Here is a 20,698-nt window from a genome sequence, read left to right as displayed (position 1 = left end):
AACATTATTCATAATACCCAAAAGGTGGAGACAAATGTCCATCAATGGATGAATGGATAAACAAAATGTGGTACATTGTACAATGGAAAATTATTCATGTTATTATATATGATTCCACCCATATGAAATATTTAGAATAGAGAAATCTATAGAGACGGAAAGTAGATTAGTGATTGCTTAGGGCTGGGGTAGGTGAGGATGTGGAGATGGGGGTGACAGATAGCTAAAGAGCATGTTTTTTTTTTTAACCATCTTAACAGTTTTTTAAGTGTACAGTACAGTAGTATTAACTATATCACCTTGTTGTGCAGCAGATCTCTAGGATTTTCTCATCTTGTAAAACTGAAACTCTATGCCTGTTGAACAATTGCCCAATTCCCCCTCCTCTAGACTTTTTGAGGTGATGAAAATGATCTGAAATTGACACTAGTGATGTTTGCATATATCTGTGAATATACTAAAAACCATTGAATTATACATCTTGAATGAATTGTATGGTATGTGAATTATATTTCAAGAAAACTATTTTTAAAATCAGTACCATTTGGCCTCTCACCTTCTGAGATGGCCCACACTCTGTCTGTGGAGTATGTATCTCCCTGAATAAACCTTCTTTCACTTTAAAAGAAATTAATTAATTAATTAAATAAAATCAGTACCATTACAATAGTATCAAAAACAAAACAAAACAAAACAGCTCATGCAAAAGTACCTATGAGCAAGTGGGTGGTCCTGGAGTGGGGACAGGGGGATTACATGAAAGTCTCCCCCCCTCCTCCACAACACTGACATCAAGGCTCATATTTGCCAGGTAGGAGACTGAAGCATCCTTCTCAGGAAAAAGTGACCACCCCAGAGCTACAGATATCTTGAAATCTCCAGTGACAAAACTGACAGGCTGCCTAATAATAGTGAAACATTCTATTCCCAAATAACAGCCTCCTCACAGTTTTTTGCTTTTTTTGGGCTGTGCTGTGCAGCTTATGGGATCTTAGTTCCCCGCCCAGGGATCAAACCCATGCCCCCTGCAATGGGGGGTGCAGAGTCCTAACCACTGGACCACCAGGGAATTCCCCACATTTTTTGCTTATAAATGGAATATGCCACTAAGGATCAACACACATTTGAGGAAAATCGCTATCATGAAAGAGAAAGACCAAGGCAAATAAATAGTCGGGGCAGCAGGGGCAGGGGAATGAATTCAGTAGAAACAAAACAATACAAGGAGCAAAAAAAAAAAAATGCTGTAGGTATTATCCAGAGAGAGAAATAGAGTGTGTCATTGAAACAAAAATTGAATGCTATAAAAGGAAAATCAGAGAACAAGAAAGAACCCATGGAACTTGAAAATATGAGGGCTGAAAAGACAGTTTTTAGAGTTTAGAAGTGTTGTAAGATAAAGTCAAGGAACTCTCCCAGAGAAGAGAGGGAAAGAAAGAAAGGGAAATGAAGAGAAAAATGATAAAATTAGAAGATCAATACAAGAGGTTCAATATTTGACCTAATGGGAATTCCTGAGAGAATAAAGAAAACACTGGACAATAAATTATCAAATAAATACTATTTTCTTAAAAAAAAAAAATCCCAGAACTGTAGAACATGAGTCTCCAGAAAGAAGAGGCTCACGGACTACCCAGCAATATGAGTAAAAAACCCACACCAAGGCTCATCCTCATGAAATTTCAGAATATGGAACTAAATAGAGATTCCATGAAGGTAAAAGAAAAAATTATGTACAATGATTGCAGGCCAAAGTGAATTGACCTCTGTACAGCAACACTGAACACTGAAAGACAAAGGAAAGGTACCTTCAAAATTCTGAGTGTAAATTATTTCTATATCGAATTCAATATCCAGCCAAAATTACAATCAAGTAAAGGGCAAACTAAAGATATTTTTGGACCTGCAAAGTCTAAAAAAAAAAAATTACCTCCCATATGTCCTTTCTCAGTAAGTTACTGGATGTGCTCCTCCCAAACAAGGGAAGAAACCAATAAAGAGGAAGACATGAGACAAGATTCAGAACACAAGAGTTTCCACTAAGGAGAGTGATAGAATGTCAAAGGTAATGGCAAACAGAAGTCCCAGGAAATTATGCAAAGAGCACCCAATTCAGGAATCCTCAAAAAAATGAATAGATTATTTGACATGTCTGACAACATGCAAAGTTATACAGAGAGGTGTTTCATGGAGCTGGTGGATGGATGAAGACTTAGCCTAAGTCAGATATTCAAACTAAAGCTGAAAAAGAGGCCATTATTTAGGCCAGTGCCAATAAAATGACTTAGCACAGAACAATATTTACATGAATGTATTTGTCCCATATGGCTGCTGTAACAAAATGCTACAAATTTGGTGGCTTAAAACAGCACACATTCAGAAGTCTGAAATCAGTTTCACCTGGCTGCAAACAAGTTGCCATGAGGGCTGCACTTCTTCCAGATGCTCTAGGGGAGAATCTGTTTTCTTGCCTCTTCCAGATTCTAGAGCTGAGTTCCTGGCTTATTCCATCTTCAAAGTCAGCGGTGTAGCATCTTGCTTCAGTCCTCACATTGCCTTCTCCTCTGTCAGATATCACTCTCCTTCCCTCTTATAAGGATATTTGTGATTGCATTTAAAGTCCAATGAAATAATTCAAAATAATTTTCCATATCTCAAGATCCTTAGCTTAATCATATTGGCAAAATCTCTTTTGCCATATGAAGTAACATTCACAGGTCCTGACTATTTGGGGAGGGCATTATTAGCCTACCAACACTATCTTAATAAAAACTCCAAATGTGGGTTAACTAGAAATTATTTAACTACATTAAGAAGATGGAAGAACAATGGAAAAGAGTATGAAAAAGAATATACATATATATGTATGCATGTATGTATAACTTAATCACTTTGCTATGATTAACACAGAAATTAACACAACATTGTAAATCAACTATACTTCAATAAAATAAATTTAAAAAGAAGATGGGAAAAAAGGAAGAGGAAGTGTGGATAGCTAAAATCCTCTTCTAACCAATGCTGTCAGAAAATCATCAATAACAATCATATGGTACAAGAATTTCCGCTCAGAAAAAGACATATTGGTGATTTGAAACTTTCCAAATGATAGTTCTGTCCTGAAGGGAGATCTGAATGGCTTTCTCCTGTTACTCATCTTATCACCTGTGGTAGATTGCAAAAAAGCAAATACTTCCTCTCCCTGTGTCCATGACCTTGCAGTATGACTTTCCAGACAGAGTCTGTTTCTTTACCCTCGTGGCCTTCTTACTTGATTTGACCAAAAGAATGCAACAGAAGTGATGTTGTGCCCTTTCCATGCCCAGGCCTCAAAAATATTTGCAAGTGGCTGCTCTAGTCCTTGGAACTTTGCCAGTCTACCACAGGAACAAGCCAAGGATAGCTTGCTGGATAAGGAGAGACACCTGGCCCCATTGCCTCAGCCAACAACCAGTCAAACCCCAGGAGCAGAGCTACCTGACTGAAAGTTGACCAGACACATGAATGAACCCAGTCAAGACCAGAAGAACCACTCAGCTGAGCTCAGCCCAAATAGAATCATGAGATAAATAAATTTGAGATGTTTTGTTATGCAGCAAAAGCTAACTTCTGTATAGTTCTTTCACTGTCTGTGATTACTTTTTATTTATTAATTTTCCTTCCCTGTAACAAATACTGGTAGTTATCTATTTAATATCCATTTCCCCCCTTCTTCCTTGTTAACCCCAATTTTGTTCAGGAAGGCACCCCTCCTCCATGAGACTCAGGAGCCCCAGAAGAAGACCCTGCTTAATCTAATCAACAAATTTCCATTCCCTTGGCAGTGATTGGTTTAGGATCAGTCCCATAACCCAATTCTGGTCAATGGCACTTGGGAGGAAGTCTGCTGGGGGCTTCTGAGAAAGGTTTCTTGGTCTTAAGAAAGTCACACGAAAAGATGGTCACTTTCTCCCTCTACATTGATATATCTGAAAGTGACACCTAGAGTTGTAGCAATCATCTTGAAACAACCTGAGAACAACCTAAGTAAAAAAGCACACTCAGGAAGAGCAAAGAGATGAAAATAACTTGAGTCTTTATTAATGTCTTATGCTGTTAAACCAACCAGCCCTGGAGCCAATGTCCTACCTCTGTACTTATGGTCATGCAAAATAATATATTTTTTTCTATTGCTTAAGCCAATTTTAATTGACTTTGTTGTTACCTATGGCTGATGTTATAATTAACACAACTCTTACTAGAATATAAGCTCCGAGAGGGCAGGGACCATGTCTGTTTTGTTTGCCACTGTATCTCCAGTGCCAAGCCCAGCATCTACCCCCTAGTAAGCATTTCATAGTTATTTACTGAATGAATGAAAGTATATCAATGATCATTAAATACATCCGCGGTTGACACTTGACTAGATAGTATAAACATCTAATTAGGGAGCCTGACTCTTCTTGACTGTGAGCTCTTCAAGAACAGGACTCTATGTTTGCTCCCCAGTACCTGGCGTACAGTAGATCCTCTCTACACGTTTGTTGAATAAATGTTCTATGATACTGAATTCTGCCAACTTTCCAGCAGGGGGTGCACACAACTAGGTGTTCTGGGCGCTAGGTACTCTCCTTTATCGGCTCATCAGCCTCTCCTCTGCTGCCTTCCCCTCCACCTTCCCCACAAGGAGCTAAAGACCACAGCAATGCCTACGGGGAAGCCCAGGAGAAGGGACTTTTCCATATTCAGAACCTCAGTGTCTGTCCTGTCCCAGCTTCCAGCACCTGTTAGACAAAGCTGAGAACATGCTCTATAAACAGAGAAAGTTCTCTTTAGTTCAGGGTCAAGCAAATGTTTTCTGTAAAAGGTCAGATAGTACATGTTTTGGGCTTCCTAAGCCATAAGGTCTCTGTGCTGACATGCCTTTATAACACCAAGAATTGTGGAACCAACCAGCCTGGGAGACTGCCCTACCTCTGTACTTCTGGTTATGCAAGATAATATATTCCTTTATTGTTTAAGCCAGTTTTAGCTGGCTTCATTGTTAATTATAGCTGAAGATATAATTAACCACCCACAACTAGAATAAAAATTCCAAGAGGGCAGGAAACTCAATAAGTACATACATAAAAGAATAAGTAAAATAAGTAAAAGGAATGGCTGTGGCTCTGTCCTAAAAGCTTTATTAACAAGAACAGACAAGGACTTCCCTGGTAGTCCAGTGGTTAAGAATCCACCTTCCAATACAGGGGACACGGGTTCAATCCCTGGTCAGGAAACTAAGATCCCACATGCTGCTGGGCAACTAAGCCCACATGCCACAACTACTGAGCCCATGCACTCTAGAGCCCATGCGCCACAACTAGAGAGCCCGTGTGTCACAACTACTGAGCCCGTGTGCCACAGCTAGAGAGCCCACGCACCACAACTACTGAGCCTGGGCACCGCAGCTACTGAGCCCATGTGCTCTGGAGCCGGTGCGCCACAACTAGAGAGAAGCCCGCACACTGCAACAAAGAGCCCGTGTGCTGCAACGAAAGGTCCTGCAATGAAGATCCCGCGTGCCACAACTAAGACCCGACGCAGCCAAAAAAAAAAAAAAAACCACAAGAACAGACAGCTGGCCAGATTTGGCTGAGCCCTGCTTTACGTAAACAGGCACTGCCTAAGGCAGTGGTTTTCAAACTTTAAGGTTTGTCAGAATCACCTGTAGGGTATGTTAAAACATTTATGGCTAGGCCTCACCTGAGTTTTTCAGTAGGTCTGGAGTAGGGCTGAGAATTTTAATTTCTAAGAAGTTAGGGTTGCCAAATAAAATACACGATGCCCCGTATATCTTAAATGTGAATTTCAGTTAAATGGTGAATGATTTTTAGTTATAAGTATGTCCCAAGTATTGCATTATTATCTGAAATTCAAATTTAATTTGGTATCCTGTACTTCATTCTAAGTCTGACAGCCCTTAGGCAAGTTCCCAAGAGATGCTGATGCTGCTGGTCCAGGAACCACACTTTGAGAAACACTGACCTGTACAATCTCTTACGTACTGGAGCTCTGCTAGTTCAGAGGTCTTAAGCTGGGAAGAATACCCACCAGCCCAACTCAAGAATCTGAACACTCAGTCTGTACATGTGAACATGTTCCTCCTTCATTCACAAAAGGGTTTTGTGCCAAAACTAGAAACTTTAAATATGCACTAATTTTTTAAAACAATTATCCATTTATTGTGCACTTACTATGTGAGAGCTTGTTTTCCAGGCTCTAGAGATAAAACAAGAAATAAGGATGATCGGGCCCCTTGCTCTCATAGAGCTGATGTTTAGTGGCTGTCTGGGGGTAGATATGACTGGACATCCATCTGAGAAGTTACTGGCCTGCACATTGTCACGTATTTACTTAAGACATATAAACTATTTCGTCTATCACCATGGCTATAAACAGGGACCCTGCAGTTAGAAATTAGTTCAAATCTCAGCCCTGCCACTTACGACACTGTGCTAGGTATTTAACAGCTTTAGTCCTCAGATTCCTTGTCTGTAAAACTGGGACAATAATTTATACTTCATGAGGTTGTTGAATGGTAAATAAAATAACTCCTATAAGGAACTTAGCATAGTTCCTTGGTAGGGAATAAAATAGTCAGTACTCAACTAATAGTATAGCTACTACTATTGAAAATTCAGTGGTTTTCAAAGTGTGGTCCTTGGGCCAGCGGCATCAACAGACCCATGAACTTGTTAAAAATGCAGATTCTCTGTGCCCCACCCCAAACGTACTGAATCAGACACTCTGGGATGGGGCACAACGATGCGTGATTTAACAAACCTTCCAGATGATTCTGATGCATGTTAGAATTTGGAAAACACTACTAAAGAAAATATTATAAGAAGCCAGAAACTGTATGTGCTAGGGGTTAGAATATCAAGGCCAATAAGGCACAAATCTTCCCTCTCTTTTCCCAGGACAGCTTTACATAAGGCCTAGTGGTGTTCATCTCTCTATTGTGTGTGTGTGTGTGTGTTTTTCCATATGCCCGAAACCCATCAGAAATTCATTTAAGCAAAGATTTCTTAGCTCGTTTTTCATTCAACATCCCATTGAGGGCCTAGTGTGAGCCAGTGTGTTGAGATTGAGATTAAAAACATAAGGAAACACTTCTCTGTTTCAATAGCTTTTACTCTGGCACTGATTTCATAACATAGGAAAACACAACAGTGCACGCATTTCAGTGGGATGCTAAAATAAGAGTTTCTACCAAGATATTATGAAGGGAAGTGGAAGAAAGGCAGTTAACTGGGAAAGGTAGAATCTCTTTCCAGAGGGCAAACATTTAACTGAGCCCCTACAATGTGAATGCAGAAAAACAGCTCAGCTACCCGGAAAGCCTCTGCCAAAGCCTGGCAAGGCCACCAGAAGAAAAGAGAAAGGGCATTGGCTAAGTGAGGGGCCCTGGCCAGGAAGGAGAGAGAGACTCCAGTCTATATGGGGTCTTGAACAGCCCCTGTCAAGTCCCAGTTTGTTCACAGCTGTCTCTCTTGGATGTCCTGATCTTGGTTGTGGCCCAGAAGACTAGAGAAAGGCCGTAGAAAGAGGGGAGGCCTGGCAGGAAGCTGAATCAGGCCCCCATCTGAGAACTGGGACAGAAACAATGCTAAATCCCAGACACAGAGGTGACCCAACAGAAGAACTGTTAACAATTCTCCACCACTCCCAACAGTAGCCTTGAACATGAGTTTGAGAGATACTAGTTAGCCACAGAGAAGTTTCAAGTGACTGTGGAAAGTTGTATGGGGCTGGGTTAAAATAAGCATAATCTGTGCAGCAGAATCATCTGGGTGAGTTTTTTAAAAAATACTGAATTCAAATCTCTCAGGTTGGGGCTCAGAGATCAGTCATATGCTCCCTAATGATTCTGGTGCACTCACTCTTTCCACCGACCAGCATCTGGGAACCATTGCATGGCACAGGTTTATACAGGGACCTAATTAATGCAATGCTTTGCACACCTGGCCAATTAAGTTTATAAATAAGTGATTCTCTCCTGTCTACTAGGAGCTCACATTTTAAGGCAAAGGTAATAAATTATTATTTTAGAAGGCCCTTCACAAAGGGTTTTGACTTCCAAGAATTACAAACCCTGTTGCAGCCAGCTATTTTCAGGGATTTGAGGGAAAACAATACAGCAACATAGGTAGCTACTCAGAACTGGGATTATTAAAACCTTGATTTGCAATCAGTCTTTCAGAATGATAAATCAAACGTTTTTTTATACAAAATTTTAGTGGTTTAAAAAGTAATTTTGCATTAAAAAAAATCAAATAATGGCCAATAGAGTGCTATACATTACTCACAATGATTTTCTGACAACCCATGATTAAATGGTTTTAGAATTAAACACAAATACACACTCACTCATTACACAAAACAGAACAGAAATCACCCAACGTTTTACATTTCACATCAGCCTGGGGTAACTGAAGCAAGGAAGGTGAAATGAGTCTGCTTTTATTCATCTGAAGTCTTGCTCTGCATCAGAAAATAACCACAAAACACCAAGAATCTCTTTAGAAATCCACCAGTTCAATTCCAAAATGATAGTCATTTTCTACAAATCACAACAGGTTAACCACTGCGCCACCAGGGAAGTCCCTTTAATTCTGTTCTTGCCACTGCGTACAAAGCACCCTATGTTTGGGACAAAAATCACCAACTACTTTTTTTTTAAAATAAATTTTTATTGATTGATTGATTGATGGCTGCGTTGGGTCTTTGTTGCTGTGCGCGGGCTTCCTCTAGTTGTGGCGAGCAGGGGCTACTCTTCGTTGTTGTGCGTGGGCTTCTCATTGCGGTGGCTTCTCTTGTTACGGAGCACAGGCTCTAGGCGCACGGGCTTCAGTAGTTGTGACACGCAGCCTCGGTAGTTGTGGCTCAGAGGCTCTAGAATGCAGGCTCAGTAGTTGTGGTGCACGGGCTTAGCTGCTCCACAGCATGTGGGATCTTCCCGGCCCAGGGCTCAAACCTGTGTCCCCTGCACTGGCAGGTGGATTCTTAACCACTGTGCCACCAGGAAAACCCACCAACTACTTTCAACCCTATGATATCCTCAATTTACTTATTTCTCTTAACCAATACCCTTCTAGAAAAGGGGACAATAACTCACTATACAAACGTACTCCCCATTTCTTTCATTTTTCAACCCGCTGCATTTAACCTTCTATGTCCTCTCCTCCCTTGCTCTACTGATAGTATTTCCCTAAGATTACTAATGACCAAGTTGTAAATCGAATGGCAATAATATTTTTTAACTATAAAGATAGGTTATTACAACATTACATGTCACAACTCTTACAGAATTTACTTATTACAAAATTATTATAGAAGAAATCATTAAGAAATATAAAACCATAGGAAATACAATTTCCAATAAAGATAAGGGTTTAGTGTAGTCAAGTACTGTTCTAATTGCTTCACATGTATTAAATCACTTGATTCTTTTACTTACCCAAGGTCAGTTAGTGGCAGAGCCAAGATTAAAATTCAGTTTGTTCTAGAGCTTATACTTAATCACTATATTATATAGCTTTCTCCAGTTACACAAATAAAACAATAATAATCACTGCAAAAAGATAAGGTGTAATTTTATTACTTTCAACATTTCTTTTCATCACAATGAACAAAACAAAATAAACTAAAATACAACACAGCTTTACAAAAATAAATTTTTATTAAAAGCAGTAGAGTCTGAGCAGGAGACAGTACAAAGAGTGTAAACAATGTAAACATCACTACATTCAGCTCAGCTTGATTGAACGCTGAAAGACAACTCTAAATGCTCTATGTGCCCTTACTAGCAAGATACGTTAGTTCTACTGTACACAGAAAACACACTCTAATTTTGATTGAGAAAAAGTATTTTATCGAAGTCGGTCCCAGCGCCAAATACTGGCATCATCACAAACAGCTATAAGAATGCTGCTATCCCTGCTAAAACTGGTTTGTCGAATAGCAGCACCACATTTATGATGAGTCAGTGTTGTGCATCTAGGGAGAAAACATGACAACAGGTTAAATACCATGCATATAAAATGCTGTCAGTATCTAACTTAAAACAATGAATCAGAAAATGAATAGATGTTCCAAGTCATATAGAAAGCACTTGAAACCAGAATACACTTCACTAAGAGCCCAATCTCAAATTTCATAAAATTTGGGTATATTTTAAATCCAAGAGGCACCATGTGACTTATCTTAAAAAAGAGAAATAACTTATTACCAAAGTACTTGGGAAAAACAATCATTATTAGAATAAAAAAGAAATACTTTACAATACTCTGAGAATGTAAATGTTACAAATGATTTAAGGATGTAATTGATACTTGCAATGCCTTCCTCTGTGCTGACATAACACTTTGGAGAAAAAGTCAGAAATTATGAAGAGGAATTTCTAAATACTTACTTGGCTTTATGAGGATCTTCTACTTCTAAATCCCAAACATAAAGTTTGCCAACCTGATTGCCCAATGCAAGCATCTGTATAAATATATTAAAAAAAAATCAAATTATTAAAATAAGCTATAAAGATTTCAAACAATCCTAAGACATCTTTCTTATTTCAGAAAAACATCAGCTCCAGCCTATGGCAACCTTCTTAGTTATTTCTTTGCATCTTATATTTCCTATATTGTGTAAATGAGGATAAGAGCAACTAATGCTTCACAAAGATGTCTTGAGTAAAATAAGGAGGTTATTTTGCAAATTTACAAAGAACTTTACAATTTATTTACATAGTTAGCATGTACTCTTTATTCTGCCTTAAAGAACTGTAGTAAAAGCCATAGGAAATTTCCAAAGCTTTCATATAGAAATAAATACCCAAGTAATTTGTTATCACAAAATTCTAACACCAAATTTTTAAAAAATTTTAGATAACTAATATTTTGTCTCTATCTTCCACGTTGGTTTTCTATATAAAAAGATTAACACCCTAATCCAAAACAATAAATCTTAGTAACAGATGTTACGGAAAGTAAACACCTAACTGCCACCATTGACACCTGTCGATTTTATTTATAATAAGCACTGCAGATGGTGTGCAGAGCCACAAGGGTAGAATAAATAACATCAAAGGCCAAAGCAATTAATACAAAAAAATCAAGGTAGATTAAACTTAGAGGTAATAGAATACAGGTACACTACAGAGAAAACTAAAATTGCCATGGTTTTAAGTCAAATAATTTCACAATGTAAAAATATGTTGCTACCTTTTGCCAGAAATCCATAGAAAACCTCATGTACCAAATGTCACACTGGCTGTAATCAAATCGCCCAAGAATAGTCACATTAGACTCACTGGGTTTAATTTTATCTATATCATCTTCCATTTTGCCAGGTTTCCAGCATACAATGGCATTTTCACAAGACTTTAAAAAAGACAGAAATGAGAAAAAAAGAAATGTTAATCAAAGAACTGAATTTTAAACATTAAAAACAAAGCTTTTTCTCTACTATCATTTCAGAACTCACAGCTCTTAGAACCTGGTTATCCATCTACTGAGTCCAGCGATATACATTCATTTATATTTACAGAGTCAGTATCCACACTTACGGACAAGAAGTCTGATTATCAACAGATTTTGACAGTACAAAAGCATTACACTGTCTAGAATATTCATTTTTGAAGTCACAATTTCTCTTCCAAACCAAAACAAATTCAGCTTTAGATACTTCGGCATCCAGAGACTTGAAGTATTTTATAGCAAACGTAAAATTACAAACACTGTATTAGAATACACAGCTCTTCAATATGGCCCCTGCTTACTTCGCTAGTTTCATCTTTCCCCATTCCACTTCTAAACCCCCGTGGTTCCCTTTGTATCTGGTTAACTATTAATCCTTCTGTCTGCACTACATGATAGGTGCTCAAGAGATGTCACAGGAAAGCTAATGAATTCATAGAAGGGGCCTTAGAGATCAGATTATACAGAAGGCAATAAAAGCAGTGGTTCAATATCAAGACACTGATAAGGGGATGGGATTAAAATAGGCTGAGTTACACCTTCCCGGTCCTGCAACACTGAACCTTTACATACATTCTCTTTAAGCAGCAAGTGGTAAAGAATAGAATGGGAGGGAAAAAATGCAAAACAGAGGGCACTATTTATATTCCTGTGTAGGTCAGTGATTTGCTGGCTAAGGGATATTTGGCAATGTCTCTGGCTTCTAGTTAATAAAGGCCAGAGATGCTGAACACTTTGCAAGGCAAAGAACAGCTCCTGCCACAAAAAAGAACTGTCTTACCCAACGTCCACAGGGCCAGGACTGAGAAATCCTGGTGCAGGCAAAGAATGCCTCCTGGAACTTTACAGGATACAGCCTAACAGCCCCATGTGGTAGCTCTGTGAGGTCACGGGGAGATTAGGGAGTGGACAATATGCTTTTTTTCTTCTCTCCCCTTTTTGGATTATATAAAATCCCAGGGATATGGATCTGTTATACAAGTTCTTTATTGTAAAGTATCTTAGAGATCACCTAGTCTGATGACTCTTAACTAAGTACACAATTGGATTGATATAGACTGTACAGCTTTCTTTAAAAATTCAGCTTGACCCCAACCCTACTGAATCACAAACTCTGAGAGGGGAGGCCAAAGCAGCAGAATGTAAAACACTTCTTTAAGTGCTTCTTACTGACTATACTGGTAAAGGATCCTTAATCAGTGGAGTTCCCTCATGGAGAACTAAATAATTGCACTAATGGATGGCTGTACTAGAAAATCATCTAGAGAGTTTTTAAACATTACAAATTCCCAGGTCCTTATGCCAGATTTAGAATATCTGGGGATGAAGCCTAGGAATCTATTTTTGCAATGTCCTCCCAATAGTTCTAATGTGGAGCCAGAGTTGAGACCACCAATATTCAGTTCAGCTTCCCATCTAAAATGCAGAAATCCTTTCCTGTATCATCTGATTAAGTTCTAAGAGCAGAAATTTTAGAGCTACTCCTTTTTAAATTCTGCTTCCAAAACAGATGAAGTAGAGGTACTTTTTCCTATTTATCTCGTCAAGTACAGCTTAAAAGTCTGAAGGGTAGGGAGGAGGCAGACTGGTTAGGGGCCCTGGGACATGAAGGACATTGAGTTGCTTGGTTTTCTTTTGCCTCTTTATGTATCCCAGACTGGATGCTAGAGAAGGTAGCAACTCAACAAAGCTAACAAGTGAAGACCAAAAAAAAAAAAAAAAAGCCCCAACAAAAGCCTACTCTCTGCAAAGGACCAGGAAAGTGGCAACCTAGCATGAAAGAAAATTTTCAGGTAAACACTTAATACCACAGAAAAAACAGTGGACCCGTCCACACATGTGGACCAGCAAAGTCCCAGTGGGGTCCCTTCTCAGATGATAACTAAACACTTCAAATACGTAACACCCTGTCTCCTCCCTACCCCTCATGGTAATGAGGTGACTCTCCTCCTCCTCCTCTGCCTGGGGTGGTATTAGAGGAAGCCTAGCAGAGAGTCAGAACGTTCACAACCACCCACCACTCTCAGTGTCAGTGGAGACCACTCAGGGAGCAGTACTGAGGCCTCCCAACCCCTCTTGCTAGGGTGGTATCACCTGAGGCCCAGTGAAAAGCCTGAACTCCCACCCCAGTAGTAAAGAGACATCATCACCAAGTCAACCAAGTGGGGAACCTGAACTTCCCTTGCCACCTGCCAATAATGAAGCAGCACTCCCCTTCCCCAGCTGAAAATTTATCAAAGGAAGCCTGCTTAAATATCAGTAAGATCCAGAGTTTCCTAACAGTAACCAAAATATCAATATCTTAATCAAAATTCACTTGTCATACCAAGAAATGTAAAAATCTCAACTTTAATGAGAAAAGATTATCAAGAGATACCAACACTGAGATGACATAGATGTTAGAACTATCTGACAAGGATTTTAAAGCAGCTATCATAAAAATGCTTCAATGAGAAATTACAAACACATTTAAAACAATAAAAAAGTTTCAGCAAAGAAATAAAAGATAAGAATCACATGTAAATTTTAGAACTAAAAAAACTATAACCAAAATAAAAAACAACTGAAGGGCTCACCAGCAAAAAAAGAGAGATGAAAGAGTCAGTAAATTTAAAGTTAGAACATAGAAATTACCCAATTTGGACAAAAGAAAACAGACTTATTAAATAATAGAGTCTCAGGGACCAAACAAAAATTATAATATTCACATCATTAGAGTTCCTAAAGGAGAGGGGGAAGAAAGTGGGGCTAAATAAGAATTTGAATAATGTCTGAAAAGTTCCCAAATCTGGGACAAATTATGTCCCCCAAAGACAAACCTACTACAGATTCGAGATGGTGAGTGAACCTCAAAAAAGATAAACTCAAAGAAATCAATATCAGGCATATCACATTCAAATTTCTGAAAACTAAAGACGAAGAAAAAAAAAATCCTGAAAGAACACCTTACCTATAGGAAAAAAACAATTCAATGATGGCAGATGTCTCATTACAAATGACAGAGACCAGAAAGAGGGGGAACAACATTTTTCAAATGTTTAAAGAAAAGAACCATCAACACAAAATCATATATTCAGTGAATATATGCTTCAGGAATGAAGGGGAAATGAGGACATCCTCAGACTAAGAAAAACTAAAAGAATTTGTCACCATTCTAAAAGAATGGCTACAGGAAGTTTGATGAACAGAAAGGAAATGATATAAGAAGGAATCTTGGAATATCAGAAAGGAGGAATGAACAACAGAAAAAGCAAAATGAGTAAACACAACATTCTGCTTCTTCTTGAGTTTTAAAATTCTGTTTGGCGGTTGAAGCAAAAATTGTAATACTCTTTGATGAAGTTCTCAATTGTAAAGGGAATATTTGAGACAATTATAAGTGGAGGAGAAAGAGAGAGGTAAGCTTCCTATACTTCACTTGAAGTGGTAAAATGCTGATATACTGACTGATCACATATATATCATATATATATATATAGTAACACCCAGAGCAAATACCTACACAAAGAAATATACTCAAAAGTAGTATAGATAAATCAAATTGGAATTCTAAAATATGTGCACATAGGTGAAAAAACCCAGAGAAATGAAAAGAATGAAAGAAAATTAAATGGTAAACTTAATGTAATAATTGGTTAGTTAAGGCTCAAATATAAATGGTCTGAATATACTAGCTAAAACACAGTTTGGCAAAGTGAATTAAAAAAATATGACCCAACTATATGCTGTCTTTAAGAAACTCACTTCAGGTATAACAATACATGTAGATTAAAGGTAAAAGGTTTGAAAAAGATGGGACTTGCCTGGTGGTGCAGTGGTTAAGAATCCACCTGCCAATGCAGAGAACACAGGTTCGAGCCCTGGTCCGGGAAGATCCCACATGCTGTGGAGCAACTAAGCCCGTGCGCAACAACTACTGAGCCTGCGCTCTAGAGCCCGTGAGCCACAACTACTGAGCCTGTGTGCCACAACTACTGAAGCCCATGCACCCTAGAGCCCATGCTCCACAACAAAAGAAGCCACCGCAATGAAAAGGCCGTGCACTGCAACGAAGAGTAGCCCCCACTCGCTGCAACTAGAAAAAGCCCGCGCATAGCAACCAAGACCCGACACAGCCAAAAATAAATAAATAAACTAAAAAAAAAAAAAAGGTTTGAAAAAGATATACCATTAATTAAAGGAAAGCAGGAATGGCTATACTACTGTAAGACAAAGGAGCCATCAAAGCAAAAAATTTACCAGAGACAGAGATGGACCTTACATAATGATAAGAGGGTCAAGCTACCAAGACAAAGCAATACCAAATGTGTATACACCAACCAACAGAGCTGCAAAATGTTAACAGAACTGAAAGGAGAAAGGGAAAAAGCCACAATTACAGTTGAAGACTTCAACAATTATTTCTCAATAATTTATTAATTATTAGACAGAATAGTGGACAGAAAATCAACAAAGACACAGAAGAATTCAACCACACTGTCAACTGACAGGATCTAACTGACATTTATAGAACACTCCACCCAACAGCAGAGTATACATTCTTTTCAAGCTCCCATGGAACATACCCAAAACAGGGTCATAAAACAAATCTCAAAAAATTTAAAAGAATCAAAATCATAAAGAGTATATTCTGACCAAAATGGAATCAAACTAGAATCAATAAGAGAACGATAACAAGAAAATTTCCTAGCACCTAGAAACTACACAACACACTTCATATCAAAATTTTTATAAGATGCAGCTAAAGCAGTGCTGACAGGGAAATTTATAGCACTAAATGCTTACATTAGAAAAGTCTCAACTAAATAATCTAAGCTCCCGTCGTAAAAATAGAAGAACAAAAACAACTCACAGCAAACTAAAGGAAAGAAGGAAGACAGGAGATAACAGAAAAAAATTTGACAAACCCTTAAAAAGAGTGACAGAAGAGAAGACATAAATTACTAATTTCAGGAATGAAACAGGGGCTATCACTAGAGACCTTGTAGATATCAAAAGGATAATAAGGGAATACTACAAACAACTCTCCACACATAAATTTTATATTAGATGGAATGGATTAACTCCTCAAATAGCACAAACTACCACAATTCACCCGATATGAAACAGTTCATTCGAATAACCTTTTCACTTTTAAGGAAACTGAGTGTTTAATTTTTAAACTCCTCCTCAAAAATTTCTAGGCCTAGAGGCCAGTATTATTGAGACCAAAACCAAAGGCAATATAAATAAGAAAACTTCAGACCAATATCATATCTCATTAATACATATAAAATCTTTAACAAAATATTAGCAAATAGAATTCAGCAACATATAAAAAGAATTATACAGCAAGACCAAGTAAGCTTATTCCAGTGATACAATATTCAGAAACAATCAGTGCAATCCACTGCATTAACAGGCTAAAAAAGAAAAACCAGTGATCATATCAGTTGATGCAGAAAAAGCATTTGACAAAATTTAACACCCATTCATGATAAAACTCTGAAATAATTAGGCAAAAGGACAGCTCTCAACTTGATAAAGAACATCTACAAAAATCATAGTTGATAGACATACTTGTGAAAGACTGAATTCTTTCCCCCTTTAACATCAGAAACAAGCCTAGGATGTCTGCTCTTAACACTGCTATTCAACACAGGACTAGAAGCTTACCAGTGAAATAAGACAAGAAAAGGAAATTAAGGAAAATACAGTTCAGAAAGGAAGATATAAAAACTGTCCTTATTTGCAGATGAAATTATGATCTATGTAGAAAATCCCATGTAATTAACCAAAAACAAACAAAAACCTTCCTGAACTATAAGTAGTTCAAACAGATTGAAGGATTCAAGATTAATACACAAAAATCAATTTATTTCTATATACTAGTAATGAACACAAAGAAATGGAAATCAGAAATACCATTTATTACAGTCACTCTAAATGGAGAGACGTACCATAGTCAAGGACCAGAAGACTAAGTAGAGTAAAGATATTAATTCCCCACCAAACTGATATACAGGTTTAACACAATTCCAATCAAAATCTCCCAGCCCCCCAAAAAAAATCCCAGTGAGATTTTTAGTAAATGTAGACAAGATTATTCTAAAATTTATACGCAAAGACAAAGCAACCAGAATAGCTAAAATAATATTGAAAAAGAATAAAGTGGAAGAAATCACTCTACCAACTCCAAGACTTATTATAGAGCTAGAGTAACCGAGCCTGTGTATGTAGTACTGGTAGAGGGAACAGAATAGAAAAACCAGAATCGGCCTCATACAAGTATGGCCAAACAATTTTGAAAAAAGTACAAAAGCAATTCAAAGGAGGAAAGATAGGCTTTCAACAAACGGAGCTGGAACAACTGGATAACTACAGGCAAAAAATGAACTTTCTACCTAAACCTCATACAAAAATTAACTTAAAATGGACCATTAAATTTAACATAAACCATTACAATACTTTTTGAAGGAAACACAGGAGAAAATCTTTAGGACCTAGGGCTCAGTGAAGAGCGTTTAAACACAATATCAAAAGCATGATCCATAAAATAATAATTTTTTTTAAAAATCAATAAATTAATTGAACTTTATCAAAATTAAAAACATTTGCTCTGTAAAAGACCCTGTTAAGAGGATGAAAAGACAAGCTACAGACTGGAAGAAAATATTTGCAAACTAGTTATCTGACATAGGATTTATATTTAGAATATATGAAGAACTCTCAAAACTCAACACAGTAAAAAACAAAACAAAACAAAAACCAATCCAATCAGAAAATGAGAAGATATGAAGAGACATCATTGAAAGGATATATGGATGGTAAATAAGCACATGAAAAAGATGTTCAACACCACTAACCATCAGGGAAATGCAAATTAAGACCACGATGATGTATCACTACACACCTATCAGAACAGCTAAAATAAAAAATAGTGACAATACCAAATGCCGGCGAAGATTCGAAGACACTGGATCTTTCATACATTGCTGGTGGGAATGTAAAATGGCACGGCCACTCTGGAAAATAGTTTGGCAGGTTCTTAAAAAACTAAACGAACTTAACCATGACCTAGCAATTGCTCTTCTAGGCATTTATCCCAGAGAAGTGAAAACTTAAGTCCACACAAAAACCTATACACGATTGTTCAATAGCAGCTTTATTTGTAATAGGCCCAAACTAGAAAGGATAAAAATGTCCTACAATAGATGCATAAGGTTAAATAAACTGTGGTACATCCATTCCATGGGATACTACTCAGCAGTAAAAAGGGAGACCCATTGATACACACAACAACTTGGATGGCATTATACTGAGTGAAAAAAAAAATCTTAAAAGGTCCCATACTGTAACATTCTTGAAATGACAAAATCACATGTGATAAAATAACATAGAACTACACACGCACATTGTACAATGTCAATTTCCTGGATTTGATATTGTATTATAGCTATGTAAGATGTAATAACCAATGGGGGAAATTGGGTGAAGGGCAATATGGGACCTCTCTGAACTGTCTTTGAAACTTCCTGTGAATCTAATTTCAAGATCAAAAGTTAAAAAATAGAAAGGTAAAACTATACCCTCATGGCCAAGGAAAAAATAAATCAGGCTCTGCCCAAGAAAATGTGAAATGCCCTGAAACCTGTATCAAGAAAAGAAACTAGATAGCAGTTTCTCCAAATTTGACAATCCTAAATGTTCAGATGACATCACCACCAACTTCTCTAAATTATCAGTAAAAAATATATATATAAACATATGTATCAACATACTAGAGCAGGGGTTGGCAAACTACATCCCATGAACCAACTCCATCTGCCTGTTTTTGTACATGTAAGTTTACTGAAATGAACACAAACATTAAAAAAAACAAAAAAAACCAACCACACTACTGGCTTTAGATATTGGTTATTTTACAATAACACTGGATATCAGAGAACAGTATCAACTTGCAAGTTAACATTTTTCATCTTATTGGAACACAAATTATAATTCATCAGGATGTTTTATGTCTAAAACAAATTTCCAAGTCTTTTGAAGTTATCATAAGACTTAAAAAAAAAAAAAAAGCAATTTCCCATCTGTTATCCAATTTACCAACTGCATAAAAAACTGTGCTCCCTGCAAAGTTCCAACTCACACAAACAATGGAAATACAGCTTAACAGCAGTTACCATACCTTGGAAAGTATCAAATCACCTAACCATCGCACACAATCGACATAATTTCTATGTATGTCTCTGGTAGAAAAGTCAGGAAAATGAATTTTCTGAGAAATAAATGGCCTGAAATGGAAATATCAAAAGTTAAGAGAAAAACGTGTAGCAAAAGCTCACTAATTTTCCTTTTTGGATTTATAAAACTTTGAAAAATAAAATATATGAATACTAATTCTTTTGTGTTTCTACAAAACTAAATACCTTCTTATCTGTTTACTCGGAGCTAAAATCTCATTCCATTTTTGTTTCTACATTTTACGCCATTATTAGCTCTCAACTGAATTTTGTATTCATCCTATGAAATTTCATTTATAAAAATTGCACCTTCCTGCCTTACTACATATAGGCCAAAATTAATCACTTCAATTCTGGCTATCCTAACCAATAACCAAAAACACCTGATTACAGAGCTGAAAATTTCTCATAGAAAATACTAAGCTACCTACTCAATCCTTTAAAATTAAGCATTAATGGTCTATGAAAGTAAACACATCTAGATTATTTCAAAAGATAATTATCTTTTAGGAACAATGACACATCATTTCAAAGTCTGCTAAAGGTAAAGTTAGGTGAGAATCCTGCCCAGAACAACAATTTCTGAAGGTGACATCTGACAGGAATTTGACATTTATTAGTTAGAACTTCTCCTGTATTTAGAAAAGTAAAATATGGTGCAACTTTTCCTTAACAATGTTTGTGAGAAGACCATAAACTAGAGAAGTTGTTACCAATTCTGAAGTTAATTAAATGTATACCTAATATTTCTAATCTAGTAAGTGATTCTATTTTATTTATTTATTTTTATTTATTTTATTTTTGGCTGTATTAGGTCTTTGCTGCTGCACGCAGGCTTTTCTCTGGTCGTGACGAGCAGAGGCTACTCTTCATTGCAGTGCACAGGCTTCTCATTGTGGTGGCTCCTTTTGTTGCGGAGCACGGGCTCTAGGTGTGTGGGCCTCAGTAGTTGTGGCACACGGGCTCAGTAGTTGTGACTCG

The 20,698-nt window shown here is 37.3% G+C and overlaps 1 protein-coding gene across 3 annotated transcripts in view; it reads right to left on the bottom strand.

The window, feature by feature from the left end:
* Positions 1–8,421: 8,421 nt before the first annotated feature.
* The window catches only part of EED (embryonic ectoderm development), a 34,322-nt gene continuing 22,045 nt past the window's right edge, over positions 8,422–20,698 (bottom strand). For 2 of the 3 annotated variants that reach the window (XM_028163139.2, XM_057553331.1), the window contains 5 exons: positions 19,663–19,768; positions 18,425–18,499; positions 11,241–11,399; positions 10,436–10,509; positions 8,422–10,020 (listed from right to left, as the gene is read on the bottom strand). In XM_028163139.2, the coding sequence (XP_028018940.1) occupies positions 9,894–10,020; positions 10,436–10,509; positions 11,241–11,399; positions 18,425–18,499; positions 19,663–19,768 (541 nt within the window). In that variant the 3' untranslated portion in view covers positions 8,422–9,893. The remainder of the gene's footprint in view (positions 10,021–10,435; positions 10,510–11,240; positions 11,400–18,424; positions 18,500–19,662; positions 19,769–20,698) is intronic. The other variant, XM_007168494.3, reaches the window with a different exon arrangement.

Source organism: Balaenoptera acutorostrata, chromosome 9 (assembly GCF_949987535.1).
Source record: "Balaenoptera acutorostrata chromosome 9, mBalAcu1.1, whole genome shotgun sequence".
Lineage (NCBI taxonomy): Eukaryota > Metazoa > Chordata > Mammalia > Artiodactyla > Balaenopteridae > Balaenoptera > Balaenoptera acutorostrata.
This window is presented reverse-complemented; position numbering and strand designations above follow the sequence as displayed.